The following is a 25,185-nucleotide window of genomic DNA, read 5'->3' as shown; positions in this document are numbered from 1 at the left end:
AATTTGCAAGCCATTGTCACTCTGTTCATTCTTTTATTTAATCTCTTTTCTTAAAAGTTGGCCAGCCCCCTACCACAACCTACTCACTGTGAGTTTGAATTATTCAAATTAACATCAAGTTGTTTAAATATTAAACTGTATTTTACTTGTGACTTATTTTTCAGTCACACTTATTATTATAATTTCTGCTGAGCAACTTGGACAACAGACTATGATATGCAATATGCTTATTGTATCAACTAAGTGGGCAAAGTTCACATCAATGAAAATGTGTCCAAACTTAACAAAATAATGTGATTTCCCTAGGTCACTACTTTCCTTGCATTTTAGGTTGTTCAGTCAGGAAAGTATATTCACATTTTATAAATGATCGTCCCTAGATCTTCGTGACATTTGACCTATTGTTCAGTTTTAAATGAGGAAATGACATGGTTGCAAGCATAAAAGCCCAGGGGTCATTTTTTAGAATTTTCTGAATGTTTTTTGTTTTATCTTATTTTCTGATGATAAAATATTTGCTTCCTGAAGAAAAATACAAAATATTTTCTATCACATGGTAAGCAGTTGGATCTGACATTCTACATTATTAGAATTTAAGAGATGCTTACTATCTAATGATATGAACATACAAGAATTTATTTTAGCATTTCCTGTCACTTAACATTGACATTGGTTCTAATTTTTAAATTTTCATAAATTATGCTGTGATTAATATACTGGTACATAAGTATTTAATCCCATACCTGATTTTTTTTTTCCTGTAGGATATATCCCTCAAAGTGAGATTCCTAGGAACTGTATATTTTTTGACCCTTTGAATATTGGAAAATTCTTTTCATTTTCATGTAGGAAATATATGACAGAGTATGTTATTTGGAGTAATAATTTCCCTCAACATTCTATGGATATTTTTCTATTGGTTTTTAGTGTTTTATACTGCAAAAGAGAAGCCAATAAATTTGCGTGGTTTTTTTTTTTTTAAGATTTTATCCATTTATATGTGTGTGTGTGTGTATGTGAGCGAGAGGGGGGTGTGGGCAGAGGTAGAGAATTTCAAGCTGAGTGTGGAGCCCAGCACTGGGCTTGATCCCAGGACCCCGAGATCGTGACTTTAAGCCGAAATCAAGAGTCAGTTGCTCAACCAACTGAGCCACCCAGGCGCCCTCTATAGACATTTTTCTATTGGCTTTTAATGTTTTGTACTGCAAGAGAGAAGCCAATCAATTTGTTTGTAGTTAATTCTTTTTTGGGCAGAGGGCCTGAATCATTTTAGAAACTTTCCCTTGTCTTAGTGATTACTAGAATGTTCTAGGTTCTCAGAGCTTTTCGTTGACTTTGCCTAGGACATGGAAGTCTCTTCTTTCTTGGCTCCCTCTGCACTTACTTCCCCCAATTTTCTGGTCTGTATCTTTTAATTCTGCTATTTCATCTGTTCTTTTATTTTTATCTCTCCCGGGACATGAGTCATTCTTTGTTTAGATTTTTGTTTTCTGACCTCTGTGTCTGCGAGCAGCTCTTGGATCATTTCAACCTCTTCTTCCTTTTTCTGTATGTTATATAAATATATCTCAAGTGTATTCTGCACCTCAGTGACTCCATTTTGTACACTGTCAGTGCACTTTATCGCATAAAATTAAGGTTTTAATTCTGCTACTGAAATGGTGATTTCCTCACTTTCCTTTCTGATGCCATCCAGGCACCTGGTTCTTTCAGTCCCTTTTTTAGTTTGGTCTGTGGTCTCTTCGTACCATCCTAACTTTCCTGTTTCAAAGCTTAGGAAGAAAGGATGGGTGTTCCTGAATTTTATCGAAAACGCAAAGCAAGATGCTGTCTTAAAATTTCTTCATTTTCTTTTATGATAAGCCTTGAGCTCTTCATCTTGACCTTTTTTTTTTTTTTAATTTGCAGAATCCACTGGTGTCATATTGGATCTTTATGGCATATCTAAGTTTTTGTTTTTCGTTGTTTTTTTGTCTTTTTATTGGAAAGAGGCCTGTCTAGGCTTGGTTCTTTTTATTCAAGACAGGGCACAGGAATCTTTTTATAGCTCCCCACTTGCCACCTGACTATCAATAGAATCATCTTCCCAGATAGGCAGCAGAGGATTCCTTGGGGTGAGTTTGATTGCATTCAGTGGTGTAGCATGCTCAGCGTAGCCAGGAGGGAATTCCAGCCAGGGGGTACCCAGCGCCATGTGTCCTCTCTGCTTCAGTTTCTTGCCCTAGGGATTACTGCTCTCCACCAGCGTTTCCTCTGCTTAGCCTTCATGCCAAGCATTCAACTCAGCCAAGCCTCCTTGCTGTGGCCTTTCCCACTGTGCAAGGGAGACAAACCACTAAAATGCTGGTTTTCAGGTTCATGTAGCTGCTCAGCAAAATGTTGGATTTTTCAGTACAACTGGTAGCAACAGAGACTTCAAAACATGTAACTGACACAGTTTCCCTATTTCTAGCACTCCAAGTTTTCTCTTTCCATATTTTTATCAAACTGTAGCTATTTCACTGGGGATTTGGGCGGGGGAGTTAGGTAGCTCCTCCTGCTCAAGTTGACATTGTACCAAGAAGTCAGAAGTTTTCCATTAAAAAGGTATCGAAGTCATTAAAACTGGATTGACCTTTTTGTTCTTTGCATTGTTTTTTGTTCTCAGGAAGACTTCCATGCCTGTTATCAAAGTATATTCTTTTGCCCTTTTGTGGAATATCTTTTTAAGCAAATCAACATGTAATTTATTTTGGTGACTAGTACAAGTTGAGTTAATAAATTCAATAAATTCAATCAATTTATTCTCCATTTCCCCCCCAATTTTCCTAAACAATGCTTACCGAATAAGGCATCCTTTCTCCATGTGTAGTACTTATTATCTTGGATCCTGAGTTCTTGGGTATACTGACATCCCTTTCAAGATGCTTTTAGTCAATTGCATTGATTTGTCTGTGTACTCTTCAGCAGAAACAAACAGTTTTAATTGTTTTTGATTGATAGTACATGAATCCATTTACTAAGGTCGATCCCATATATTATGATTCTTTCTATGAAATTTATGTTCTGTCCTCATCTATTTCTTCCTCCAGAAAAATCTCAAAATCATTAAGTTCGTTCCCATACTCAAAACAACCTCTCTAACGAGAGCAAAATATCCTTTTGAGACTTTTTAAAAACTGTGTTGAATCCATAAATTAATTTGGCAAGAACTAATACTTTTAAATGATAGGAATGTTAGAAATATCTCTCAATTTTTTTAATGATACTTTGTATCTCAGGTAAAGTTCGTTAATTTTTTGTCCAAAACATTTTCAGTTAACATTATTCCCAATTGTTTTATGTTTTATATGCCATTATGAGTGATATATTTTCTATTATATATTCTACCCGATTTTGGCTAGACAACAAGAAAACTAGTGGTTTCCATTTAACTTTATTTCGTTATCTCATTTCTAGCAGTTTAACAGAACTCACGTTTTTCCTTGTGAGATTTAAATTTAATTCTCTTGAATTTTCTGGGTATATAATCATATCAAATCAAGATAATGACAACATTTTCTCCTCTTTCTCAACAGTTACACCAGATATTTCTCTTACATATTAATGTATTGGCTGTACTATTTCTTGACTTTTAAAAAATTTGAACAGCTAATCTCCTGAAAATTCTCAAAAATGAATGATTAGTGACAGAGGTTTCTCTGTATTTTATATCCTGCCATGAATGCAAGTTTCCCTAGGGAATTTTAAACTAATTATAGCAACCAGCAGTAGATATTTCATCTTACTGACTGAAATCCAAGACACTTAAGTATCTCATAAATATTAGTTTTATGATATTAAAAAATGCAGGGTGGTACATTTAGACTGATGGCACATAAGTTTCCTGCTTCATAGGAAATATAAGTTTGAAATATAAATTTAAAGAGAGCCAACTACTTTTTTTGCTTTGCCTCATCCACCCATACATTCCTCTATCCATCCATCCATCCATCCATCTACTCAACAAATATTTCTTGAACCCTGTGCTTAAAGCGAAAAGAATGAAGAAGTCTAGTCCCAACCCTATAGAATCTCAGCTTACACTTACTACGGATGCATAGTTCTGCTCACATAACTGCACCCCAAAATGTTCATGGCTTGGTTAAATGATATCAACTCAGTACTTACATACTTATTAAGTTCTTATTACACTAATTATATGCTTATGAGCTAAAACTTGATCCTCTGAAAAACAAACCATATGACATGTGAGTAAAACCAAATATCACTTGTGGACCCTGTTCATTCATTACTAGAGGGCTTCCCTTTCTGCCTGTCCAGTTCTTTTTTCCCCTGAGTTGAAGAAAGTCTGCAGCTGTACAGGTGAATGCAGGAAAAGTAAACATGTTTCAAGTTTACGGGTTTTCACACTCATCAAAAAAAAAAATCCTTTAGGAATCCTCCCTTTGTAAAATGGTGATGTCCAAAAATTCTCTTTTTATAGTAACACCATATTTATTTTTAATACTTATTACAGAAGTTATCATATAGTGTTATTTGGAAGCTTATACGCTCGAAAATGTACTAGATTTTTCTTAGGAGTTTTCCAACAAAAATTTTTCAAGCATATAAAATTTTGACTGATAAATGTTGCTGAGTAAGAAACATTTTAAATATTTAGATTAAAATATTATAACACTGAACCATCTCCAAATGTGTTAATATTTATGACTTCTCTTTGAAAAATAAACCATGATCCACACCTAAAAATAAAATAAAACATAATGTATTCTAATTTTCTTAGCATGCTGGAAGATTTTGTTACATTATGATAAAAAGGAAGGCATTTAGTAATATTCTAGGAGTGGCTCATGAAAACTTTGGTTGCAAAAGTTTAAATTAAAACAAAAACTAATGTTACCATCTTACTCTAACGCATTTACTCTAACTTATCGCTAAAATGCCTTCTGCAAAGCGTTTGCCTCTATTTTGAAAATATTTTTTTCAGTCTTAACCATTTGATTTGAACTTGCCTTTTTGACTTCTTTTGACCCTAAATCTAGTCCCCTCTTTAATATTTAATTCTTATACTTGTAGGGATATAAGATGATCTACAATTCCAAATACATATTATCCTCAGTCATAGTGTGGACTCCTAAGAAAAACAGTTAATTTGATGGATTTCCTAAAGCAAGATTGATCTTGTCAAGTGAGAGCAAACACAATTGAAACCAAACGGATACAACTTTTCAGTGACATGAACAGCCCAGGTGCCCTTGGCTGGCTCTGATATTGTAGTAAGTAAGTGAGTACATTAGATTTCCGAGCCCCAGGGTTGTGACACTAAATCCAGAGTATGCCCTCATGATCATTTTAGGCACGGGAATGATCTGAAGAAGCACTGTTTTCTTCTCCAAGGAGGGTTAGCGATTCAGATGAAATCTTTAGTTTTAATTTTGTGTTTCTGCTGCAGGGTAACAAAGCAAACCCCACAGGGTCACAGATGTCTCCCCAAAGATCTTTGTCACTACTAGGCAAGAAACATGACTCCTAGCATGTCCAAGGCAGAGGTGGCCCTAGAGACCCTGTTGTTCAGTATTTCTCGAGTGTTTCCACTGAGGCATCCTTAGAGCAGAGGGAGAGAGGAATTGGTCTCCTGAGGCTGAGAACGACTAACAGAAGAAGGTTTCTTATTTATCTGAAGACTCTAAATGGTACCTTCTACTCCACTGTGTATGTCTTCTCTAATATAAAAAATTCAAAATACTTACCCCTGAAGTTACTTGACTTTCCCTTTCATCCCAACCCTTTTTAGTAAAATTGATGCTTTCATAAGCTACACTATTGTTTGCCTTCAGCTGTGTGGCTACTCACACCTGAGTCTGACAACCATTGCTTGGTCCAGTGTCTCCTTTTCATGGCTGGGTAAGCCGAATCCTAGAGAGGGACTGTGACTCACCCCAAATCTCCTGCCCCCTCCCCCCTCCCCGCCCCGTGACTGTGAAGAAACTAACTCAGCGCTTCTAACTGCCAGTTCTACCCATTTGCTGACAACTAGGCAATTAAGCTACTCCCCAGGGTAGTCAAGTGTCTTTCAGAGAGCCTTTACTTCTTATACTTTTCCACTTTGGAAAAAGAAGTGCTGATGGCCCTTTCCTTCTAGAAACTGCCTGTGATCTAAGTGAGCTAAGTGTGTTTTCGGCGGGGGATGAGGTGAGTGATCTAGTTACCTATGAAGTGTCTGCAGTCTACCTGGGGACTTGTGTATTCAAGCACTCCATCGTCTCCCTGACTCGTGGTAACCAAAATGCTTCTTCCTCTGAAGAAGACCTTTGGAAAAGCCTAAAGCATTGGCCAAGATATATGAGTGAACCCTTAAAACTGCTGGCTTGCGGACAAGATCTTCATCTTCAGTGGTTCTCTGAAAATAGAGCAACTACCATTTGAGAAGCTGGATGAATCTCAGAACGCCTGTTAGCAACAGAGTTGACGGGGAGTTAGTTAAAGCAACCGCAACCAGCACCGTGAAGAAGTTGTAGCCAAGCTTAATAGATATTTTTCTGCTGCTGAGTCATTCTTACTGGAAAAAGTAGTGCAGACAGGATCATCTCTGCCAAGTGCTTGCAGAGGTTATCAACGTGGCCTCAACCAAAGTTTCCACCATCAATGTTGCAATTTCCTGCCCTGGGTCAATGAAGAACCTAGGGATGAGATGCCTTCTACTGGGGCTCTGCTTCAGGTCCTTCAGATTCCTTCATAGATGGTGTATCTCTTGGGTCTCGGCAACAACAGAGTATAGATGGGGTAATGGAAGTTTCAAGTTCGGCGGTTTGCTCAAGGGCAAACTGCATCTCTTGACTCTTAGCAGCTGTGGATTTAAGTGAGCCATGTATTTCTCATTTATACAAGCTTTTGTTAAATCCTAAGAAAGTCATGTTGACTATGTTTCAATAAGCAAAACATCATTTACGTCTACACATAGAATTCTATTATGGTCATAAAAATTATTTCGTATTTCACCCCCAGTTAAAAAGAGACTTCATTAGCAAAATAACGCTTTACATGTAAAAGCATTGTTATATGGACAAGTTGCTTTTTCATGCACACTGTTAATGACAAAAAATTGGGGGGGTTACTGGGATATACAGAGTATAAGTAGGTAGCCATGTGATCATTTGCATACCAGAAAAGGTATTGTTCAGACTCTCTTTTTTCCTTTCATTTTATCTTGTCAGATTTGGTTTGACTCAAAGCTATTGGTTCTCTTAGAGAAGGAGGTCAGACCAGTTTGAGGAATAAGCAGCTTTAGAAGAGCAATTGAAGTAGGCACATGGGAACACAGGTGATAAAATCATTTTGGAAAATAATGAACAAGTAACTTGAGAGCTTGTCGTGAGGGTGGTATCACAGGTTATGCCAGGTTATTAATTTTCCAACTCAGCAGTATGCCTCTTAAAAAACACTTAAAGGAAAATGGATACGTTTTTGAGAGAAATGCAGTTGGTAGAGGAGATTAAGGAACCCAGGGAAGTCCACAGGTCATTAGACCCCAGAAAGCAAAAGTATGTACATTTAAATAAGAATTGCATCCTTGGGAAAATATGCAAAATATGTAGTTGAGAGAGCAGCCTTTCGTATATTAAAATAGACATCTAAAGATTTCGTGGTTCATCTACAGAATACCAAAGCACCCCTCCTCTCTGTTTGTTGTTTGTTTGTTTGTTTCCCTCACCCCGGCCTCTTAGAGAAATGACCACGTCACAAGGGAGCAGAACCCCAGGTGTAGGCGGTGACCATCAGGCTTGCTCTTTGCTCCTCCTTTCACAGGAATTCAGGAAAGCGCCGGCCCCTCAGTTTCCCCTTCCAGAAAATGGGAAGCACATTGGCCCCCTCAGAAGTTGCTCGTGACCAGGAGCAGCACAGCCCATGACTTATTTTTCCCTTTCCCCCCAGTTTCCCTGTTGCACTCCTCAGAGTGGTGGCCCGCTGTTGCCATGGTGACACAGCACCGGGTGCCGTTGCTTAGAAATAACGTCAACTGGTGGCAGTGGGGAGGCAGAGCCGGGGTGGTGATCAGCCTGGGAGGAGTGCCCCATCTGCTGGGGAGGGGGCCAAGGGAGAGGTGTGGAGGAAGGAAGGGGCCGGAGCTGGATCTGACAGATCGCACACCGTGCTACCTGCCTCCAGGGACTGGCATCCTGTTACCTAAGAACGCTCGCCTGGGTTACATCAGAGTGCCTTACGTTTTTATAGAATATGCACTTTGTTGCCAGGGTTGTCCTATCTATCTATCTATTTATTTATTTATTACTCAGAGCTCCGGGTTTTAAGTGCAGTAAATATTTGTTGGTGATTTCAGTTCTAGCAGTTAGTTCAATTTCTTGAAAGATAAGAGGAATCATTGACTCAGACTCATTTCTGTAGCCTCCTTTATCCTTGGGGCTTAAGTCATTCCTTGTCCACAGCGATTTTAAAAACTATGGCAGGAAATTGGTTTTTTTTTTTTAACTTCTAGGGTGAGTGAAATGACATTAAAATAAAAAACCTTTTTTAATAGATGGACCGCTCCCTCATCCTGATTTTCTGGGTTCTACTTTTCTGCTTAAGTCCGGCGGTGTTTTATAGAGAAATTTTTATTTTGTTAAATATTAATGAAATACCATGGCCTTGACATGTCTGACCCTGGTGGTGATCTTTTTCATAGTGTTCAAACAAACCAGTAGCATTCTACTTCCTTCTGGGGTCTTCTGAATCTTTGGAATGTCCAATCCACATACCCCATATCTGGTTCCATGCCAGAATAACCATGCTCAGCAGAATTAGTGGGGCGGGGTTGGATGCGAAAAGAGGTTGCAGAACTAGAAGGTTCTTCCCATCAGAACCTCTCTGGGATGTATTCAATTGCTGGATTACACATCTCAGGGAGAAGGGGACCAGGCTATGGCCACTGTCTCAGGGGACGAGGGCAGATGAAGATTTGCTCTTTGGTCTGCCTTCAGAGATATGTTAAACCCCCAGAGTACACTGTGTTGAGGGTCCATGTGGCTCAAAAACTGGGCCTTCACTTGCTACAGAACTCCACGGCCAGGGATGGCACCACTTGGAGCCCAGTCTTATCAAGGAACATGTTCACATGCACTTTCAGCAAACTTTTCTGCTGACAGCCTTCAGGAGCCAGTATTGCTCCCATTGAGAAAGTTTGAGACCCTCCTTTAGGTCTGAGACTATAGCAGCTCCCACTACCACACCCATGAAGACTGGGCTGGGGGTGTTGGTGAGTTCTTGGTGCACAGGGGCATACTATATGCTGTTCTAGTAGAAAAGAAAATGTTAAGAAGTATTAAACCTCTGGAGTGCTAAGACCCTAGATCTCTGTCCTTTTTTGCAGGCTAGCGCTCAAGTATTCAACACCTGCTCCATCCTGGTGCTGAGTGCAAAATCCCGTCACTTCTCCATCCTACCCGAGTGCCCCCTCGGATCTGGACTCTGGAGCAGGAACACAATGGGCTCTCCAAATCCTCCCCCATACACCTGCTCCTGTTAGATCTCACAGTTCAAACAGCTTGCTAACAAATCTAGGCCAAACCCAGCAGAGCTGATAAGATTTCCAGAAGAGTGCCTAAAAATACATCTCTCCTTAAGTCAGCCTTGCCAATCACTGTACAATCACAGACCTTTAAGGCCTTAAAATTTGTTGCACCCCCCCTCCAGTTTAAAGCTAAGAAATTGGAGTCCCAGAGAGCTGACATAATAACAAGAACAACAATGGTTGAGGAATATTTCCAATCACATCGTGAGGATGGAACAAAACATACCATAAAGACAGACACAAACTATGAGCTGTGTAGTGTATTCATTCATTTATATGTCCCTTCGTCCGCACTCTCATTCAGCAAATATTTACTGAGTGCTTACTATGTCTTAAAGTTTTTGTGTTGAGCTAGCTGTCGGGGATACTCACAGACCTACCCTCACAGATGTTACATTCTGGTTAGGGGAGAAATTGAAAAGATAAGTAAGTACATATGTGAGTATCTAATAATGATAAGGACTTTGGAGGGAAATAAAGCAGGGTGAGCTGGAGTGAGGAGGTAGGACTGAAACCATATTACATCAGGGAATTTCCCCCCCCCCCCCACAGGCTGACATCTGAGCCATATGACTATCTGGGAGAGGCACATTCTCAGCAGAAGGAACAGCGAAGTCAGAGCCCTGGGGCAGGCCAATGTTTGCTGCTCACGGACCAGCCCCAGGCAAGAAAGAGTGGCTTAGGGGGAGTGGACAAGGAAGCAGGAGGTCAGGGAAGGTGGGCTGCTCATGAAGGTCAGTATGGGCTCTTGGCTCTTGGCTTTCACACCCAGGAGGTGGGGAGCTATTGGGACCCCCGAGCAGAGAGATGACATGATCTCATCACCTTGGCAGAGGATCTCCCAAAATAATGTGTTGAGATGGGACTGCAGCGGGGCCTGGGGAGAAACGGAGGAAACTGGTTAGGAGCCTGTCACGTTAACCCAGATGATGGTGGTTTAGAGGAAGGAGGCCACCGTGTGGGTGGTGAGAAGGGGCTAGATTCGCGATCTCTTGGAAAGGCAGAGCTGGAGGAACTTCCTAATGGATCAGATGTGGGCTTGTCAGAGAGAGGCAGGATGGGGAAGGAAGAGGAAACAGACAAGAGACGATAAAAGGGCACAGCTCTGGGGAGTTGTCACTGTCTGGTGGGCTTAGAACCATAAACTGGGGGAGAGAGTGGCAAAACAGAGCCGTGTGGATTTTGCAACCAAACTGCCAGTGCTCAAACCTGTTCCCCGCTCCCTCTGCATTCACCAGCCTCTGCTAGCCTCCGCCTCCTCCAGCTAACACTGCCCACCAGGCATAAACTCTTTGATCTCTCGGCTTTAGTACCTTTTATCTCAAAAACATGCTGGCAAAAGGTCCTCAACACAAGTTTGTTTGAAGCCAGTACCTGGGTCTTATCTCACCACCAAAGATGTCCCAGGAATCTATGGTCCTTTCTAAGCACCTGCCTTTTTCTGCCCATTGAGATGTGAGCACTTCTCACAGCTCCTTCTCGGCGGCTGCTCAGGCTCAGGGAAGCTGCTAGCTCTGCTCTCATTTGCAGAGCTCGTGTGAACTGATCCAGTCCCTCTTGGTAGGGGATACTCGCCGTGCCCGCTTCAGATGTCACTCACACCCACCCCCAAGACACTTTACACACCTAGATGCTTTATGATGCACACTCAGAGAGCAGGTACAGCTTCCACAAGGAGAGAAGAACAGCCCTGTCCCCCAGGTCCTCAACTCCAGTCACCTTCACAGATACTCTTGCTAGAACTCAAGCCTTCTTGTTGCTTTAAATTGTCCTGTCTCCACAGCCTTGACTTTTGAAATTGACAGCGTCCCTTCTCTGCCCCAGCTCTCAAATGCCAAGGGCAGATGGAGAAAGGGACGAAACCAAACTTTTCATTTTCAGAACAAGCGCATGCTCTCACACCGGGGTCTTGCCTCCTGAGCCACTTGACATTCTCTGGCTTGATCTCGCGTCTTCTGCTGCTGCCCGCGAGGGCCATCCAAAGCTTCAAGAGCTCTCTGTAAGCCCCAGCCCCACACCTGCCTGTCCGGGCAGGTAGAACATCTGCCAGACTCAGAGGGCGGGGGCCGTGAGACAGAAGCTGCCCCATTTCATTTTCCTGCTCTGCAGCTGAAAACCAGGCTGTCTCCTTCACCTCCCACCTTCTTTCAGCCCCGCATCTGAGAAATGAGCATCTTCTTTCTCGAGGGCCCTCCGCTAGAGCTGGTGGCCTCTTCCCTCCTCGTCTTCTGGGCCAACTCCTGCTCTCTGGCCCACAGCTCCATCCTGCCATTTCCCCATGCTCCTGTTGTGTTTCCCTGCTTCCACTCAGGAAAGAAAGAGGAGGCTGGTTGGCAGCGAGATGGGAGAAGCAAGCTCTCTCCCACTCTCCCGGGGGCTGCACTTAGTGCATTCTGTGAGCAAAGCCCAGGTTCACAAAGCGTCACCTCCCTGGGAGCGCACGGGTAATCAGTGCCCATCAGACTGCAAAGCAAAGAGAGTTCCAAACTTCCCCTGTTGCTAATGGTGTTCTTGCAGCACCAAATGCTCCAAAGAGCTCCGGGCACTGAGCATCCATTTCCCAGCGGTCCCCCCCTCTCCCCCCACAGCTGCAAAGTAGGGAAGCTGCCACCTGGAGAGCCAGCCGTGACATCCTCGTTATGCGTCTGTCCACGTGCCAGTGGCCTCCTCGTGGCAGTGGACCCTTCTGGCTACAACCTTCATCTTGGAGCTCTGAAACTCCAGCGCCCTTGACACTGCAATATTCAGAGGATCTTTTGTCTCTCATTATTCTTTTTCTATGGTTTCGCTTGCTCCTCTCCTTTCTGTCACCTCTAAGTAACTGAACGGACGGACTGTCCTTGACTCGCTCAAGCCTTTCTCGTGTCTTCCCTGGAGAGATACACAGATGTTGATACAGACATAAATCTCTCTCCCTCTCTCTTCAACCTCAGTGCCCCTATTTCCAATTAGCTTCCACTTCCTGGGATCCTTCCTCCTGGGCAGAGCATCAGTGTCCACACAGGATCCAAATTTTGAAGTCCTCTTTGGCTAATCTCTTCCCTGCTCTCTTCATTCCTGAAGACGATCGGTTTCTAATGAATTTACCCCAACCACACCGTCTTCCTTTTCCTTCTCACTACTGCAATATAATTTTCCGCCTCGATTATGCCTTTTCTCTGGACCATTGCTATAATCTCTAACCAAGGCTGACCGCCTGTGAGACCTTCTCATTCTGATGCATCCTGGGTGAATCTAGAGAGAGAGCTTCCTTCAGCTGAGGTCTTGTCTAGATCCCTCTGATGCTCCCCAGTATCTACCATACTAATGATCCTGATAGTTTATACCTGAGTCTACTTAGTCAGACTTACGCAGGCTATGACCTTACGACACTATTCTCCCTGTAAATTTAAGGAAACATTTCTTCAGAAATCAAAGGGAACAGTTTTCCCCTATTGTCCACATGACTAGGGAGCATCTCTAAAATGTAATGGGCGGGAGTAAAGCATGTTGGCATCTTACAGGGTGGGTGACTCCCTCAGAGCAAAGAACCGGCCTGTAGCTCACGACTTGTGAGTGTCCTATTGGACACATTCACAGAGATAAAAATCCTGTTCATAGTGATCTAGGTCAAGAGCTTAACTGTGCTTTTTTGCGCAAAGTATTTTTTTTAATTTAATTTTTTATTTTTTAGACAGTTTTAATATAACTGAATTTTTAAAGAAGGCAACAACCGTGTAAGTTGAGACAAGATTGTTCTTTACCTTGTTAGGAACTGTAACAGGGATTATTTGACATTTTGAACAGCCACATCACTTGTCATACGTGTACCTAAGCACTGAAATTTCAAAATACGAGTTATTTGTTTTATTAAACATTAACTTCCTTTGACATCTTAGTTACATTTCCATGTGGTAATATATTGCTTTTTACAACATGTGAGCTTGTTGGCGCTATGATTTATTATTTTCATTTGGTGATCATTGTAGTTATGTTATAAAACTTTTGTCCAGAAAGGGAGGATTGGCATTTGTAAGACGTATAGACAGAAAAGACAGCCGTTCGGCTGGTGATATTGGAGAGAGAAAAGGAAAAAGGTCAGCTGAAAAGCAGTCCTGTCCACGGGGGCTGTGGCCGGGGAAGGAAATGGAAGTTCTGACAAAGACTTCTCTGGGAATTCAGGGGCTAGAATGCAGCCTGCAGCTCAATAATCATTTTTTTCTGACTGCAGCCACTGGGTCCTGGACATCCAGGAAACCGGTAAGTGCGGTCAGTCTTAAATGGTATCTAATACAATTGCTTTTATTCTCATAAGAGCATCTCCTAACTGAATTATAAATGTTTAGATAGAAAACACAGACACAGTGAAAAAACATAATTTGAATACAAATACATGTTGAATATATTATATCTGGCTGTCATTTCAGGAGTATATTTAGAAATTTCTCCTCTTCTAATTAGAGATGGGATTTCTTTCTCTGCCCATTCCTGGAAACTGCAATGAAAATGGACTGGAAATTTTCATGTGTTAAAATGAGACCTGGCTTTTATGAACCTTTTACTTGCATTTTAAGATACAAGAGAAAATTTTTAGATGGGACTTTCTCCTTTTATTACCGTTGTCTTGAACGTTGGCTTATCAGACCCGCCATTGTGACCTTGCGTGGCCAGTGTCTTGATTTCCTCAAGGAAATGCATTTGAAACTGTGTTCCAAAGGAAAAGTACCATGTAAGATGAAGGCATCATTGTTAGCCTTGGTTCTTTCTCTGCTTAGAATGAATATGTGTTTGGAATTAGTCTTAGAAGAGCATCCATCAAAAGTTTGTCTAACTAATATTCTGGGAAGGACTTCCTAGAGTGTACCAACTTCATAGAAAGGACCTTTCTACTTCCTGTTATTTAGACTCATTTACTTTATAGAAATTTATAACTTTTAGTGAGTGGAAGTTATCTCCATCTGTCACGTGTGTGTGTATGTGTGTGGTTGTGTGTGTGTGACTGTGTATGCATGTTATGGGGGTTGTGTGTATGTGTGTGATTGTGTGTACATGCACATAGATGTTAGGCATATGGGTGCCACAGCGAATGTTGATAAGGGGTAGACACCGTGTAGAGAGTACTTACGATATACTATTTAATCTATACTGGTTGCAGTACATATATTTATGGCTTTGGTGTTTTTGACCCCTTGATTCCAAACAGGAAGCTGGAACTTGGAGAGCTCAGGTGACATCACACAGCTAATCAGGCTACAGCAGCAGCTAGAACCCCACGTAGAAAAGTTGATTCTTACCTCTAAACCATGCAGAAGTCTCAGAATGCCATTTCATGTTTATTTTCAGTAAATTAAAAAGAAGCCCATTTCAAGGTTCTATAAAGAAACATCTTTTTAAGGACAGTCTCCTCTTCTTCAAAAAGTCAATGAGGTCCTTTTCTGCTTCTGCAGTGGGGCCTCTCAAGTTCCCGTATTTTTATTGGTCCATTGGGCTTCCTGTGGGAAGGCCCCAGTGAGGGACCTTTTCTTGGTGGTGGCTGTGATTACAGGGCAGGATTACACCCTCTCCTGGAGGTCAAGTGGCTCTCAGCCCAGCACTCCAGCCGGCAGCTTCTCCCATCCGTCCGTCCCCCACCCAGGCGTCTGCATCTGATAGGTGCGGGAAGCGGCCAGTCGTTGATCAGGGAAGAGAGCCCACTGAGAGCTATTTTAAATCAAGCTCCAGAAATAGAAGTGGGGATGCTCAAACGTCAAGCCGCTCACAGGAAGGAAAAATCATGCTTTAAACATATATTCGGAGAATTTTAAACATTAAAAAGAGGAAACCCGAAGATGCCCAAAATTAGAGATTAGGAAATTCAAGGAGACCTAGTTTCTTTATGGTAATGAGATTTATGGAAAATAAAATTAAAGACATCCCATAAATTACTTAATGGCTAATGAGTCCTTGACTGTCTGACTCAGAAATCGGTTTGTTTTGCAAGGACCCTTTGATGAACTCTCTAGGAGGCCGATGTCTGGCAGAGAGCTAAATGCCATAGGTGACCGAAACTGAACTATTTTCCTTAAGGCAGTCTTAAATTTTGATCAATCTCAGCCTCAAGATCGGGCATGATTGATGTTTTTCCCTTCAAAAATGTACAAACTAGCTCTAAAGCGTCAGCAAGGTGAGGACACCTGGGGTCCCTGGCCTGGGCTTGTCTGGGAGCTGAGGGGTGTGGAATGAAGGGAGGTCGCCTCGCTTGAGGAGCGCGGGCCATGCTTTCCAAACGGGCCTGCTGCGCCCTCCTGCAGCTGTAAACGGACGTGAGCAGCCCATTCTTTCATGCAGTCCAAAGCCACAACTTTCTACAAATCGAACACCTAGAAGAGTTTTAAATGTATTTTGAAAAATGAAGTGTCATGTAAGTAAAGACCGTAAAAATAGCTTGTGATTATTTTGTAGAGTTGAGCAGCAAGTCCTTTGGTATTTCGGGCAATACTACACAACTTCGTTTCTTTATCCTTGAACTTCAATCTTGCTTTTCCTTTGAAGATGGGTCCCACGGTGAACCTCGATGTTCGTTGTATCGGGGCGCTACAAAGCAGCCCCTCTGTAAAGAGCTCCAGCAGGAAGGCGCTGAGGGCTGAGCTGCTGAAGGCCTGCTTCATCCTGAACAAAACCTACAGGCTCGAAGTTAATTTATTCTTGTAATTTTCATAGAATGACGTCTTGTCTGGGATAGATCTCTCAGGTGTCTTTTGTTTAGTTGAGTTGTGTTTTGATCCATCAGAAACACAGCCACTGGGAGAAGCCCCAGGCAGCCCTCCTGCAATTATTTCTTTTTCTCTTTTTTCTTTTTTTTTTTAAGATTTTATTTATTTGAGAGAAAGAGAGCACAAGCAGGAGGGGCAGAGGGAGAGAGAGAAGCAGACTCCCCTCTAAGCAGGGAGCCCGATGGAGGACTCGATCCCAGGACCCTGAGATCATGACCAGAGCTGAAGGCAGACGCTTAACTAACTGAGCCACCCAGCCAGCCCTCCTGCAATTATCTCTGTGGGAATCCGTGACCCCGAGACCCTGTGATCAACTCAGGGCTGACATCCTTAGTCCCTTGGTACAAACAGGGGGACCAGCGAGAAATGCCTACTACAGCAGTTCTCAAACTGGAGCAGGCTTCAGAGTCACCCCAGGAAGGCTTGTTAAAACACAGCTTGCTGGGCCCCGCCCCTGGATTTTCTGAGTCAGTGCTTCTGGGCGGGGCCTGAGAATCTGCATCCTAACCAGCTCCCAGGAGCCACTGCTGTGCTTACCCAGGTATTACCCTTTGCAAATCGCAGGGCTGACCATGCTGGGTTTTGAAGATCAAATAATTTAGCCCTGGGGCAGATCCTCACGCTCACCCCTGACCTTCTTGGCAAGAAACAGGGTAAGCCAACGACACGTGCTCGCATTTCCCTTCCAGGATAGTACTGACATTCCCTATTCAGAGCTTTATTCCCTTCGTTTAGACTTTGGTCCGTATTACAGTGCAGATGTTCATTGGAGGGGGATCAGGAGTTTGTTTGACAAACATTTGTCGAGCATATTTTTCACACCAGGCACTGAACTGAGTTCTGAGGACTTGAAACTAATGGGGAAGGTCTATTACGTACACAGGGCAAAACCTGGAGGAACTTACACTGGGAGCAGGTGGCTGGATAAGTCAGTAGTTAAGTTGTTGAGAATTAGGGGGTCATACTTAAAAACGATCACCAGGTACTGTCAGAAAGTGGGCTAGAGACAGGTCATCGGAGGGGGCCATGGGGGTCCTAGGGAACAGGGTTTCAAGATGCAGGGACGCTGAGGGCTGGCCACATCAGTGCTCAGCCCCCAAGGCCACGGGCATCTCTTCCTCCCCGAGGGGTTCAGAAAGCCAGGAGAGGGAGAGAACACGAGACTGCCGAATGCCCAAAGAGGACAAGGAAAGGAACACCAATGAAGAAACCCGGCCGGAGAAATCACTGGGAAGAACTACTTCTGAGTTCTGCCTGGGTTCTGCACCGGAAGGAGCTAATTGGGATAGCATTGATTGGAACGTTGGAAATAAAACTAAAGCACGAGTCCAAAAGAACTGAGAAAAATGGCTGCACGAGAGAGCTTTGGGAGAAATGTAAAACAGAAGGAACTGGAAAATCACGTAAGCAGGAGACCCTGGCTCCCAGTACAGCCCAGAAACATCTGGGAAAGGTAAAAGGGAGGCAGGACCGATGGCAGCGTACGTGGGACTTTGCTGAGAACGAGAAGAAGGTGTCCTCTCCACTCAGACACATCTTCCCAGGGGCCCCTCTGGGCAGGTGAACTAGAAAGTGCTGCTCTCTCCTCCCCACACACCCAGAGCACTGGGGAATGGCCTCCACCTCTGTGTTTCCAACAAGCCCTCAAACCAAGGAGGCTCCCGAGCAATGCTTCCCGAATACTTGGGCTACGCATCGCACCCGGGGTGACTGCTGGGGGCCCCAGAGTGTCCGATTCACTTCTGGGTTAGTAGCAACTGAAGGAAGAAAGCAGGTGTCAGTCAGGCTTTTGTGAGAACACGGTGGGATTTGTACTTGGGGAAACTTCTCTGTGGGTTCCCTTCGGGTACAAAATCTATCAGTCTGAGAACTGAGGGATGCTGCAGATAAGTGGCCCCTAGGACCCCGTTCGTTCTGTTGGCCCCTTTGATCTCGAAGGCCCTGCCCTGCTTTCGGCGTCTGTGGATCTGCAAGAGGCCGTTGATGCAGAATCCTGAAAGAGGATTTATTCAATAAGTATTTATAGAGTAGCTTCTCCTTTCATTGCCTGGCATTGGGACAGCATGTCACTGTGTACAAAGTATTTTCTGTTTCCTCCATCCTCTGTCCTTCATGGCAGCAACTGTGACATGTAGGTAGGAACCGTTATCCATATTTTACAGATAAAGAAATTGGATCTCAGAGAAATCAACTTACTCAAGGTCACATGAAAGAACCTTGGCCAAATGAGGGCTAGAAGCTGGCCATTGGACAGGGTACTTTTCCACCATTCCATGACATTCTGTGTTGGCCGAGAGAAAAAAAAAATGCAAACCTCCGAAGACATTGCCATCAATAGAAATCTAATGGCAGCTTCATACAGCTCTGAATTTTGGAGGGGCTAAAGAGAAGCAAGTGAGTTTAATTTTCATAGTAATATTTAATCCAGTTAGTTAAAATATTAGCAACTCACCGTGTAGTAAATATGAGACAATATTAACGAGATTTTCACATTATTTTCTGTATGAAGTATTTGAAATCAGTGTGAATTTCACACGTAAAGCACAACCCAGGAGCTGAATTAATTGGAAATTCTTGATCTGGATTTAGGGCTCATAAAATGTACAACTAAAACGTGGATTTATGTACTTGAGTCAGTCCAAGCACACTTGAAAGTTTTCCAGTAACTAAATTGAGGATCCATGTTTAAGTTAAAGTTACATTAATTAAGATTAAATAAAAATTTAAAATTTAGTTCCTCAGTGACACCAGCCCCATTTCAAGTGCTCAGAAGCCACATGTAGCTGGTGGCCTCCTTACTGGAGAGCAAAGCCCTAACATGTCACCCCTTCTCCCGGGAATCTACAGTCTGGTAGATCCAGTATGTATTTTGGTCTATGTGTTAGCAGAGTTTAGTCTTGTCCTTTGATAACTGTGTCAAAAGTTGGTTTCCTCCATCCTTACCCATCATTGGCCGTCTCCTTTGGTGGCCTTCCTTAACCTCCTTCAAATCTGCTCTCTCTTCCTTATTCCCACAAGTGCCCGCTTGTACCCATTCCAGAAGGTGGAGGTTGTGATGGCCTAAGGGAGGCAGTGTCTTTGATAACAGTAGCTCTGTAACTTTTAGGATAGAAACAGAACAAGCTGGAAGAAAGAGGGGACTCATGAGAAGATAGCAATATATTGAGGTACAATATGATGTACTTCCGCTTGCTTCCTTCTGGAACATCGTTGGCTTACACAGGACTCTGGCCATCTCAAAGCTTGGCTCATCTCCTTTTAAAAGCAAGTTCATCTCCCTAAAGTCTGACCAGCTAGATTCTGGTTGCATTTTCATAGTAACTAGAAATGGCAATCTGTTTCTCCCAGGAAAATGATGATCTCTTGCCCAAAAGTATAAGCAAATGCGTACCCCATTCACTGGACTGGGTTGAGAGCATTGTTCCTGCATGGGTTTTAGGAATACTTGAGTAATTAATTACTCATTTACCGTCTGCGCATAAATACATGTTTGCCTGTTTCTTTTCCTGCACGTGAAGCCATGGCCAAGGCTGCGCTGCCTTTGAGGATGAGCTTCTCCTGCGTCTTTTTTGTCCTGTAATCCCATCGGACCCTGTTCCCTAGGACTCAGGGACTCTATGAAATATTGTGTAAATCTAAACTGGACGAGGCCAACCTATCATTTGAAACCTCATTATTAGTGTCTTGGCTCCACTGGATACACAGGCAGGAATGTTTTCTTGTCCCTTGGCTTCCCTCAGCCTTTGTTCTCCACCGGGGTTAGAGATGGGGGTTGAGGTAATGAGGATGCAGGTCCAGGCTGGTCTGTGAAACCGGACCCAGAGTAAATTTGGTTATTAAACTCATCTTCTTGAACTGCCTAGTTAAGCGAGTTGATGTTAGCAGCTGGGAACACAGTGCTGCCAAACAGACAAGCAGGAGCCTGCCTGTCCCCTCAAATATTTTACAGTCGGAGTTAGGTATGTTCTCTCAAGGTGGCCAGATTCCTTAAATGCACATACAATTATTACTCATTTAAACGCTTCTACTAACAAGTAAAAGAAGTACTGGGATGAAGTAGCATTTCCTACTAGTCCCAAGAGATGTCCCGCTGAATAAATGTTCCATGATCAGATAAGCTTGAGAGACACCATTGTTTCTCTTCCCCTATTAGAGACTCACTCAAGAGCAGACAAAAACAAAACAAAACCAAACCAAACCCTATGGCAAGGAAGCCTGTTCGGCCCGGTTTACCTGGAGTTAATGAAACTTAATCACCATGAGACCTACTTTTTCAGGGAACATTTGTGAGCCGTGCAAAAATTATTAGTGTCTGAACTTATTTGTACATGCTGATTTTAAATAATCGACTTCCAGTTTCCATTAAGTTCTTATTTAAAATTTTTTTAGAAGGACGTCAAGGCTAGGCATGTGGTGAACGTGGCTTGTAGCCCATACAGTCTATGAAAATGATCAGCATCTGATATTCAGTCCTTTATTCATCCTGGACCCAGTAATGTGAAATTTCTAATATTTTAATGACTCCATAATCCTTGAAAACATTAAAAGCAACTAAATACGATGACTTTAGAAATCTGAATTTACTAATTATATTTTTGTTGTAGGTATGTGATTTAACTCCGGCATTACCCAGAATGGAGCAGACTGTGACTCCATTAAAACCTAAACCGAACTAAACTAAAACTAACTTGCATTCATCCCTTGAGTCAGTGAGGCGGTCATCAGTGAAATCGGTCAGTAAATATTTTTTGAGGACCTAATGGCCATGAACTAAGGCACCAGGGACACAGAAATGACAAATACAAATAGTCCTTACCCTCCGAGTGCTTACAGCGTAGAGGGGAATTCTGACGTGAAGCAAATAGTGACAGTAGAGAGGAAGCCTAAGAGACCTAAAAATAAATATTAGGAAGCTTCTACCTATCCATTTCTAAGTTCACATCTCTCTGAACTGGAAAGGTTGCAAAGAGTAAGAGGCTCATGCTTCATCCAAAATGCCAATACCCTTATTATATAGGAGAGACACAACCCGAATGATTGTTGATAGCATTTCCAACAGTAAAATCAATGGCCTCAATGTGAAATTAATTGGAAGCCACGGTTCTAATACACTGTTTTGGCGATGAGGCACATTAGATGGGATTGTTTCGGAATGCCTAATTATTGTGTCTGCCACACTCATGTGTTTGAGTCATTCCTAACTTTTGGACTGCTGCCTAGATCATTTCTGCAATACGGTTGCAGTTGTGTATTCTCTCTCTCTCTCTAATGCATAACTTTCCTCACTAGCCTCTAAGCTCAAAGCTCGAAACTGCACTTTCGCAAATTCTAGATAAGAGCTGAAACAGTGTGTCAGAGTGTTGATTCCACCGAGTTTGGGTGTAAGTTGATGTTTTCTTTGTGTTCTGCAGGTTCATGATTTAAAAGTGCCTGTGCGAAGTCACTTTTGCTGGAAACTGCAACCTGAGCTCTTGTGGTGTTCACATCATTCTTCTGTCAAATACATGTTACCCTGACCTTACAGTGGATGAAGATACCTCAATTGTCTGACTTTGCCAATTGCTCGATTTCAGAATTTAGGAAGGTTGGGAGGAAAGAGAAATCCTGCCAAGATCTGATCATCTAGGTGACTTATTTTCCAGCACCATCAATAGCTGTGAGCATCAACTGAATATTCTCCCAAGGAGTGCCATGATCGTGAAGTCACTTTATTAAAAACGGTTGTGTCTGCAGATCGGTCAAGAGACTCGGACGTTTACAGCCAGAGATGACACTGAGCGTGCTTCTGCTGTGGCCTGCAGTCTTCAAGGGGGGCATATTGATTGATGAGTGACTGCCTGCCGATAAATCCTCTCCTCACCACTTCCTGGATTGGACTTCACTAGGCAATTTATCACTTAACCTTCACACGCACATGTGGGGTTTTTCACAACAGTAGTTTCAGAATCACTGGGACCTGGATTGATTTCATCATTTGACAGAAACGAACAGAATCCCCGGCGCCTGAGCACCATGGCCTTGAACGTGGCCCCCGTCAGAGACACAAAATGGCTGACGTTAGAGGTCTGCAGGCAGTTCCAGAGGGGTACCTGCTCCCGCTCCGACGAGGAGTGCAAATTTGCTCACCCCCCCAAGAGCTGCCAGGTGGAGAATGGAAGAGTCATTGCCTGCTTTGATTCCCTCAAGGTAAGGGGATGCGTTTCCCGTGGCACGTCGATGGCACGCTGGGTTTCCCAATGGAAGGTTTTCTGTGGTACTCGTAGAGGAGTTCCAGTCGTTTCTAGGTCCTGTTTTCTTGTTTGTGGTGACTATTGGGATATTTTCACCCCCCCTTTTTTTTTTATATCAGGCATACATAAATTTTTCACAGATCCATGTTTAAATTAAAAATACATGACGATGTATTTTGGGTCTGGCATGACATTCATGTACCCAAGAGTTTTAAATCAAAGTCTGGCTTGTGACAACTGAAGATAAATATTTTATTAGTGTTTGATCTTCTGGAGGTTATATAAAGGTGAAGAAATTGAATGTGTCACTTTTATGTGCCAGTTACTCTGCTTCTCCTCTCGAAGAATTTTCTACTCTTGTGGGTTTCTTTCTTGACCAAGGGTTTCCTAAAATACTTCTTAAGAGGTTTTTCATTCTCTCTGACAATTTGTCATGGCTAACAGAAATTATTGAGTACACACTCAATACTCCTGAGAGCCCACTGTGTGTAAGTTAACCGATCACAGAAGAAATGAATGTGATTCAAGATGGCATCCTTGAGCTCGCTATCTGGGAGGGGAAATACAGCGCATCAGCAAATAACTATAATACTAGACAGGAAGGGACACGTGCCTTAAGGGAGAAATAGACCTCTGTGGGGATCCATAGAAGGGAGAAGTGGCTTTCAGCTGGCCATTTCAAGAAATTTTTTAGGAGGTAAACAACCTGAGGTATACACTGAGTCCAGTGGGGTTTGGACCTGCAGAAATAGGGGAATTATAGTTAAATATCTAATTGAAGGAAATAGGGGTGACTTAGCCCATAATTCTTTGAGGTTTATTTTGCCCTAAAATATGGATTCTATGAATCCCAGATTGCCTGAGACAGTCCTAACATGATCATGATACTGTTTCCACTGGATATAAGATACATGGCTTAAAAAGAGCTTAACGTTTATATATCTGCAAAACTTCATATAAATAAGCTTACCAAAGAATTTAAAAAAAAAAGAAAAGTTGATCCATGCTTTTGGGAAATCTTAGTGCTGTGAGTTTACAGAATAGTGATGTTAGCCTGTTCTTGGTTATTGAAGGTTTGGGTATGTTTTGGGGGATGATTTTTATCTTAAACTAAAAAGTTATGTCTTATGATATTTGTAAGTCAAAACTGAAATATAAGACTTCATATGTTTAAGTACATCTTAAAGGGAAAATTTGTTTATACACTAAAGGCAGAAGGATACATTTATAGCCCAAGAGAAGTCTTTCAAGTGTTAAAATTTGAAAAATTAGGTATGTTATTTATCTCAATAACTATCCCTATTTTATTCCTTTTCTCATAAAAAGTTTATGAGATTAGACTTTAAAAGTATGAATTATTTTGTCTACACAGAAATAAACAGATGGATAAATCACAATTATATAAAGCATAACAGTATAAGCACATTTTTATATTAATATTTATTTTGCTTTTAGTCAAACAAGTAAACTAAGTATGTATTTGCTTCTATGGTTGTCACCAATGGAAACATTCACTATAAAAAGCAGTGTAGATTAAAAACTAGATCATAAGAACTTCAAGATATGGGAACAGGTCAGAAATGAGAAATTCATTTTCCAGGTCATCCCACTTCCTTCATTTTATTAATCCAAGCCTTCTCTGATTGCCTACTTACTATGAAACCAACATTTTAGGAAGTTTCTTAAAACTTTTAATTCTTTAAATTAGTTAAGGAAGTATGAGGGAGATATGTCCAATGTATCAAGGCTAAGTATTTCTTGACTCTCAAGAAAACAACAACTCCCAGATCCTTATAATTTATTACCTCACTGTGGATTCACCAAGACCACAATTGTTTGAGGATTTCAGCCCACGGAGAAAGGATCCATAATGGTTATCGTTAGCATAAAAACATGAACCAAGCCATGAGAATATGAAGCTTTAAAGATCATTTTCAGAAGGATCTAGGAGAATCATTTTCAAGTGTTGAAGCACAGTTGCATATTGCCTTAAGTTATCTGTTCCCTTTGAGAATTATAAATTTTCAGATTATTCAATTTGAGCGTGATGTTATTTATTTTTAAAGTTGTCAAACTCTAAAGAATGTGAAAGGAGCCCACAGCCAGAAGAATAAGACAGACCCAAGAATAAGACCTGACCACTTCCCCGCTTTGGGTGGGTCACTTATCACCTCTTAGCTTTTGTCTCATGGGTAAAATGAGGATATTCACCAGTGAAATTGGCTCAAGCATGCACAGTGCCCAGCACCATGCTGGTCTATTCACCTTGCAAGGTGCATGTAGGAATTACGAGTTCTACGATTAGGACAGGCAAATAAAAAAAAGGCACTCAAAAGTGGTAGCTAAAAAGAAAAAATACGATGACAACATACTTAAGCTTTTTAATCTTATTTCATTTAATATTTCATTTAATATTTTAAATAAGACCATGTCGCCAAGTGGAACCAGCCTAAGACAGAAGTGCAAGGGCTTTGAATGAACTCTGGCTGGTTACAGGTGAGCTCTCATTTGAGACAAATTACTTTACCTCCTTGATTTCAGTTTCCTTTTATTTAAAATTGATATAATAGTTCCAACTTCATAAGGTTACTAAAAAGACTCACTGGCCTAAGATATACCAGATGCCTAGCATAGGGCAAGACATGGTAGGGACTGGTCATGGTAGACATTGATT

The 25,185-nt window shown here is 42.0% G+C and overlaps 1 protein-coding gene across 8 annotated transcripts in view; it reads left to right on the top strand.

The window, feature by feature from the left end:
• Positions 1 to 25,185, top strand: part of MBNL2 (muscleblind like splicing regulator 2) — a 155,802-nt gene that overhangs the window by 25,161 nt on the left and 105,456 nt on the right. For 6 of the 8 annotated variants that reach the window (XM_073894380.1, XM_073894384.1, XM_073894383.1 and 3 more), the window contains exon 2: positions 21,693 to 22,467. In XM_073894380.1, the coding sequence (XP_073750481.1) occupies positions 22,294 to 22,467 (174 nt within the window). In that variant the 5' untranslated portion in view covers positions 21,693 to 22,293. Of the gene's footprint in view, positions 1 to 18,657; positions 18,676 to 20,885; positions 21,015 to 21,692; positions 22,468 to 25,185 lie in introns of those variants that run through there. The other 2 variants (XM_073894382.1, XM_073894381.1) reach the window with 2 other exon arrangements.

This window comes from Callorhinus ursinus, unplaced genomic scaffold (genome assembly GCF_003265705.2).
Source record: "Callorhinus ursinus isolate GAN/ISIS: 27379988/994484 unplaced genomic scaffold, GSC_fseal_2.0 scaffold7, whole genome shotgun sequence".
Taxonomy (NCBI): domain Eukaryota; kingdom Metazoa; phylum Chordata; class Mammalia; order Carnivora; family Otariidae; genus Callorhinus; species Callorhinus ursinus.
This window is presented reverse-complemented; position numbering and strand designations above follow the sequence as displayed.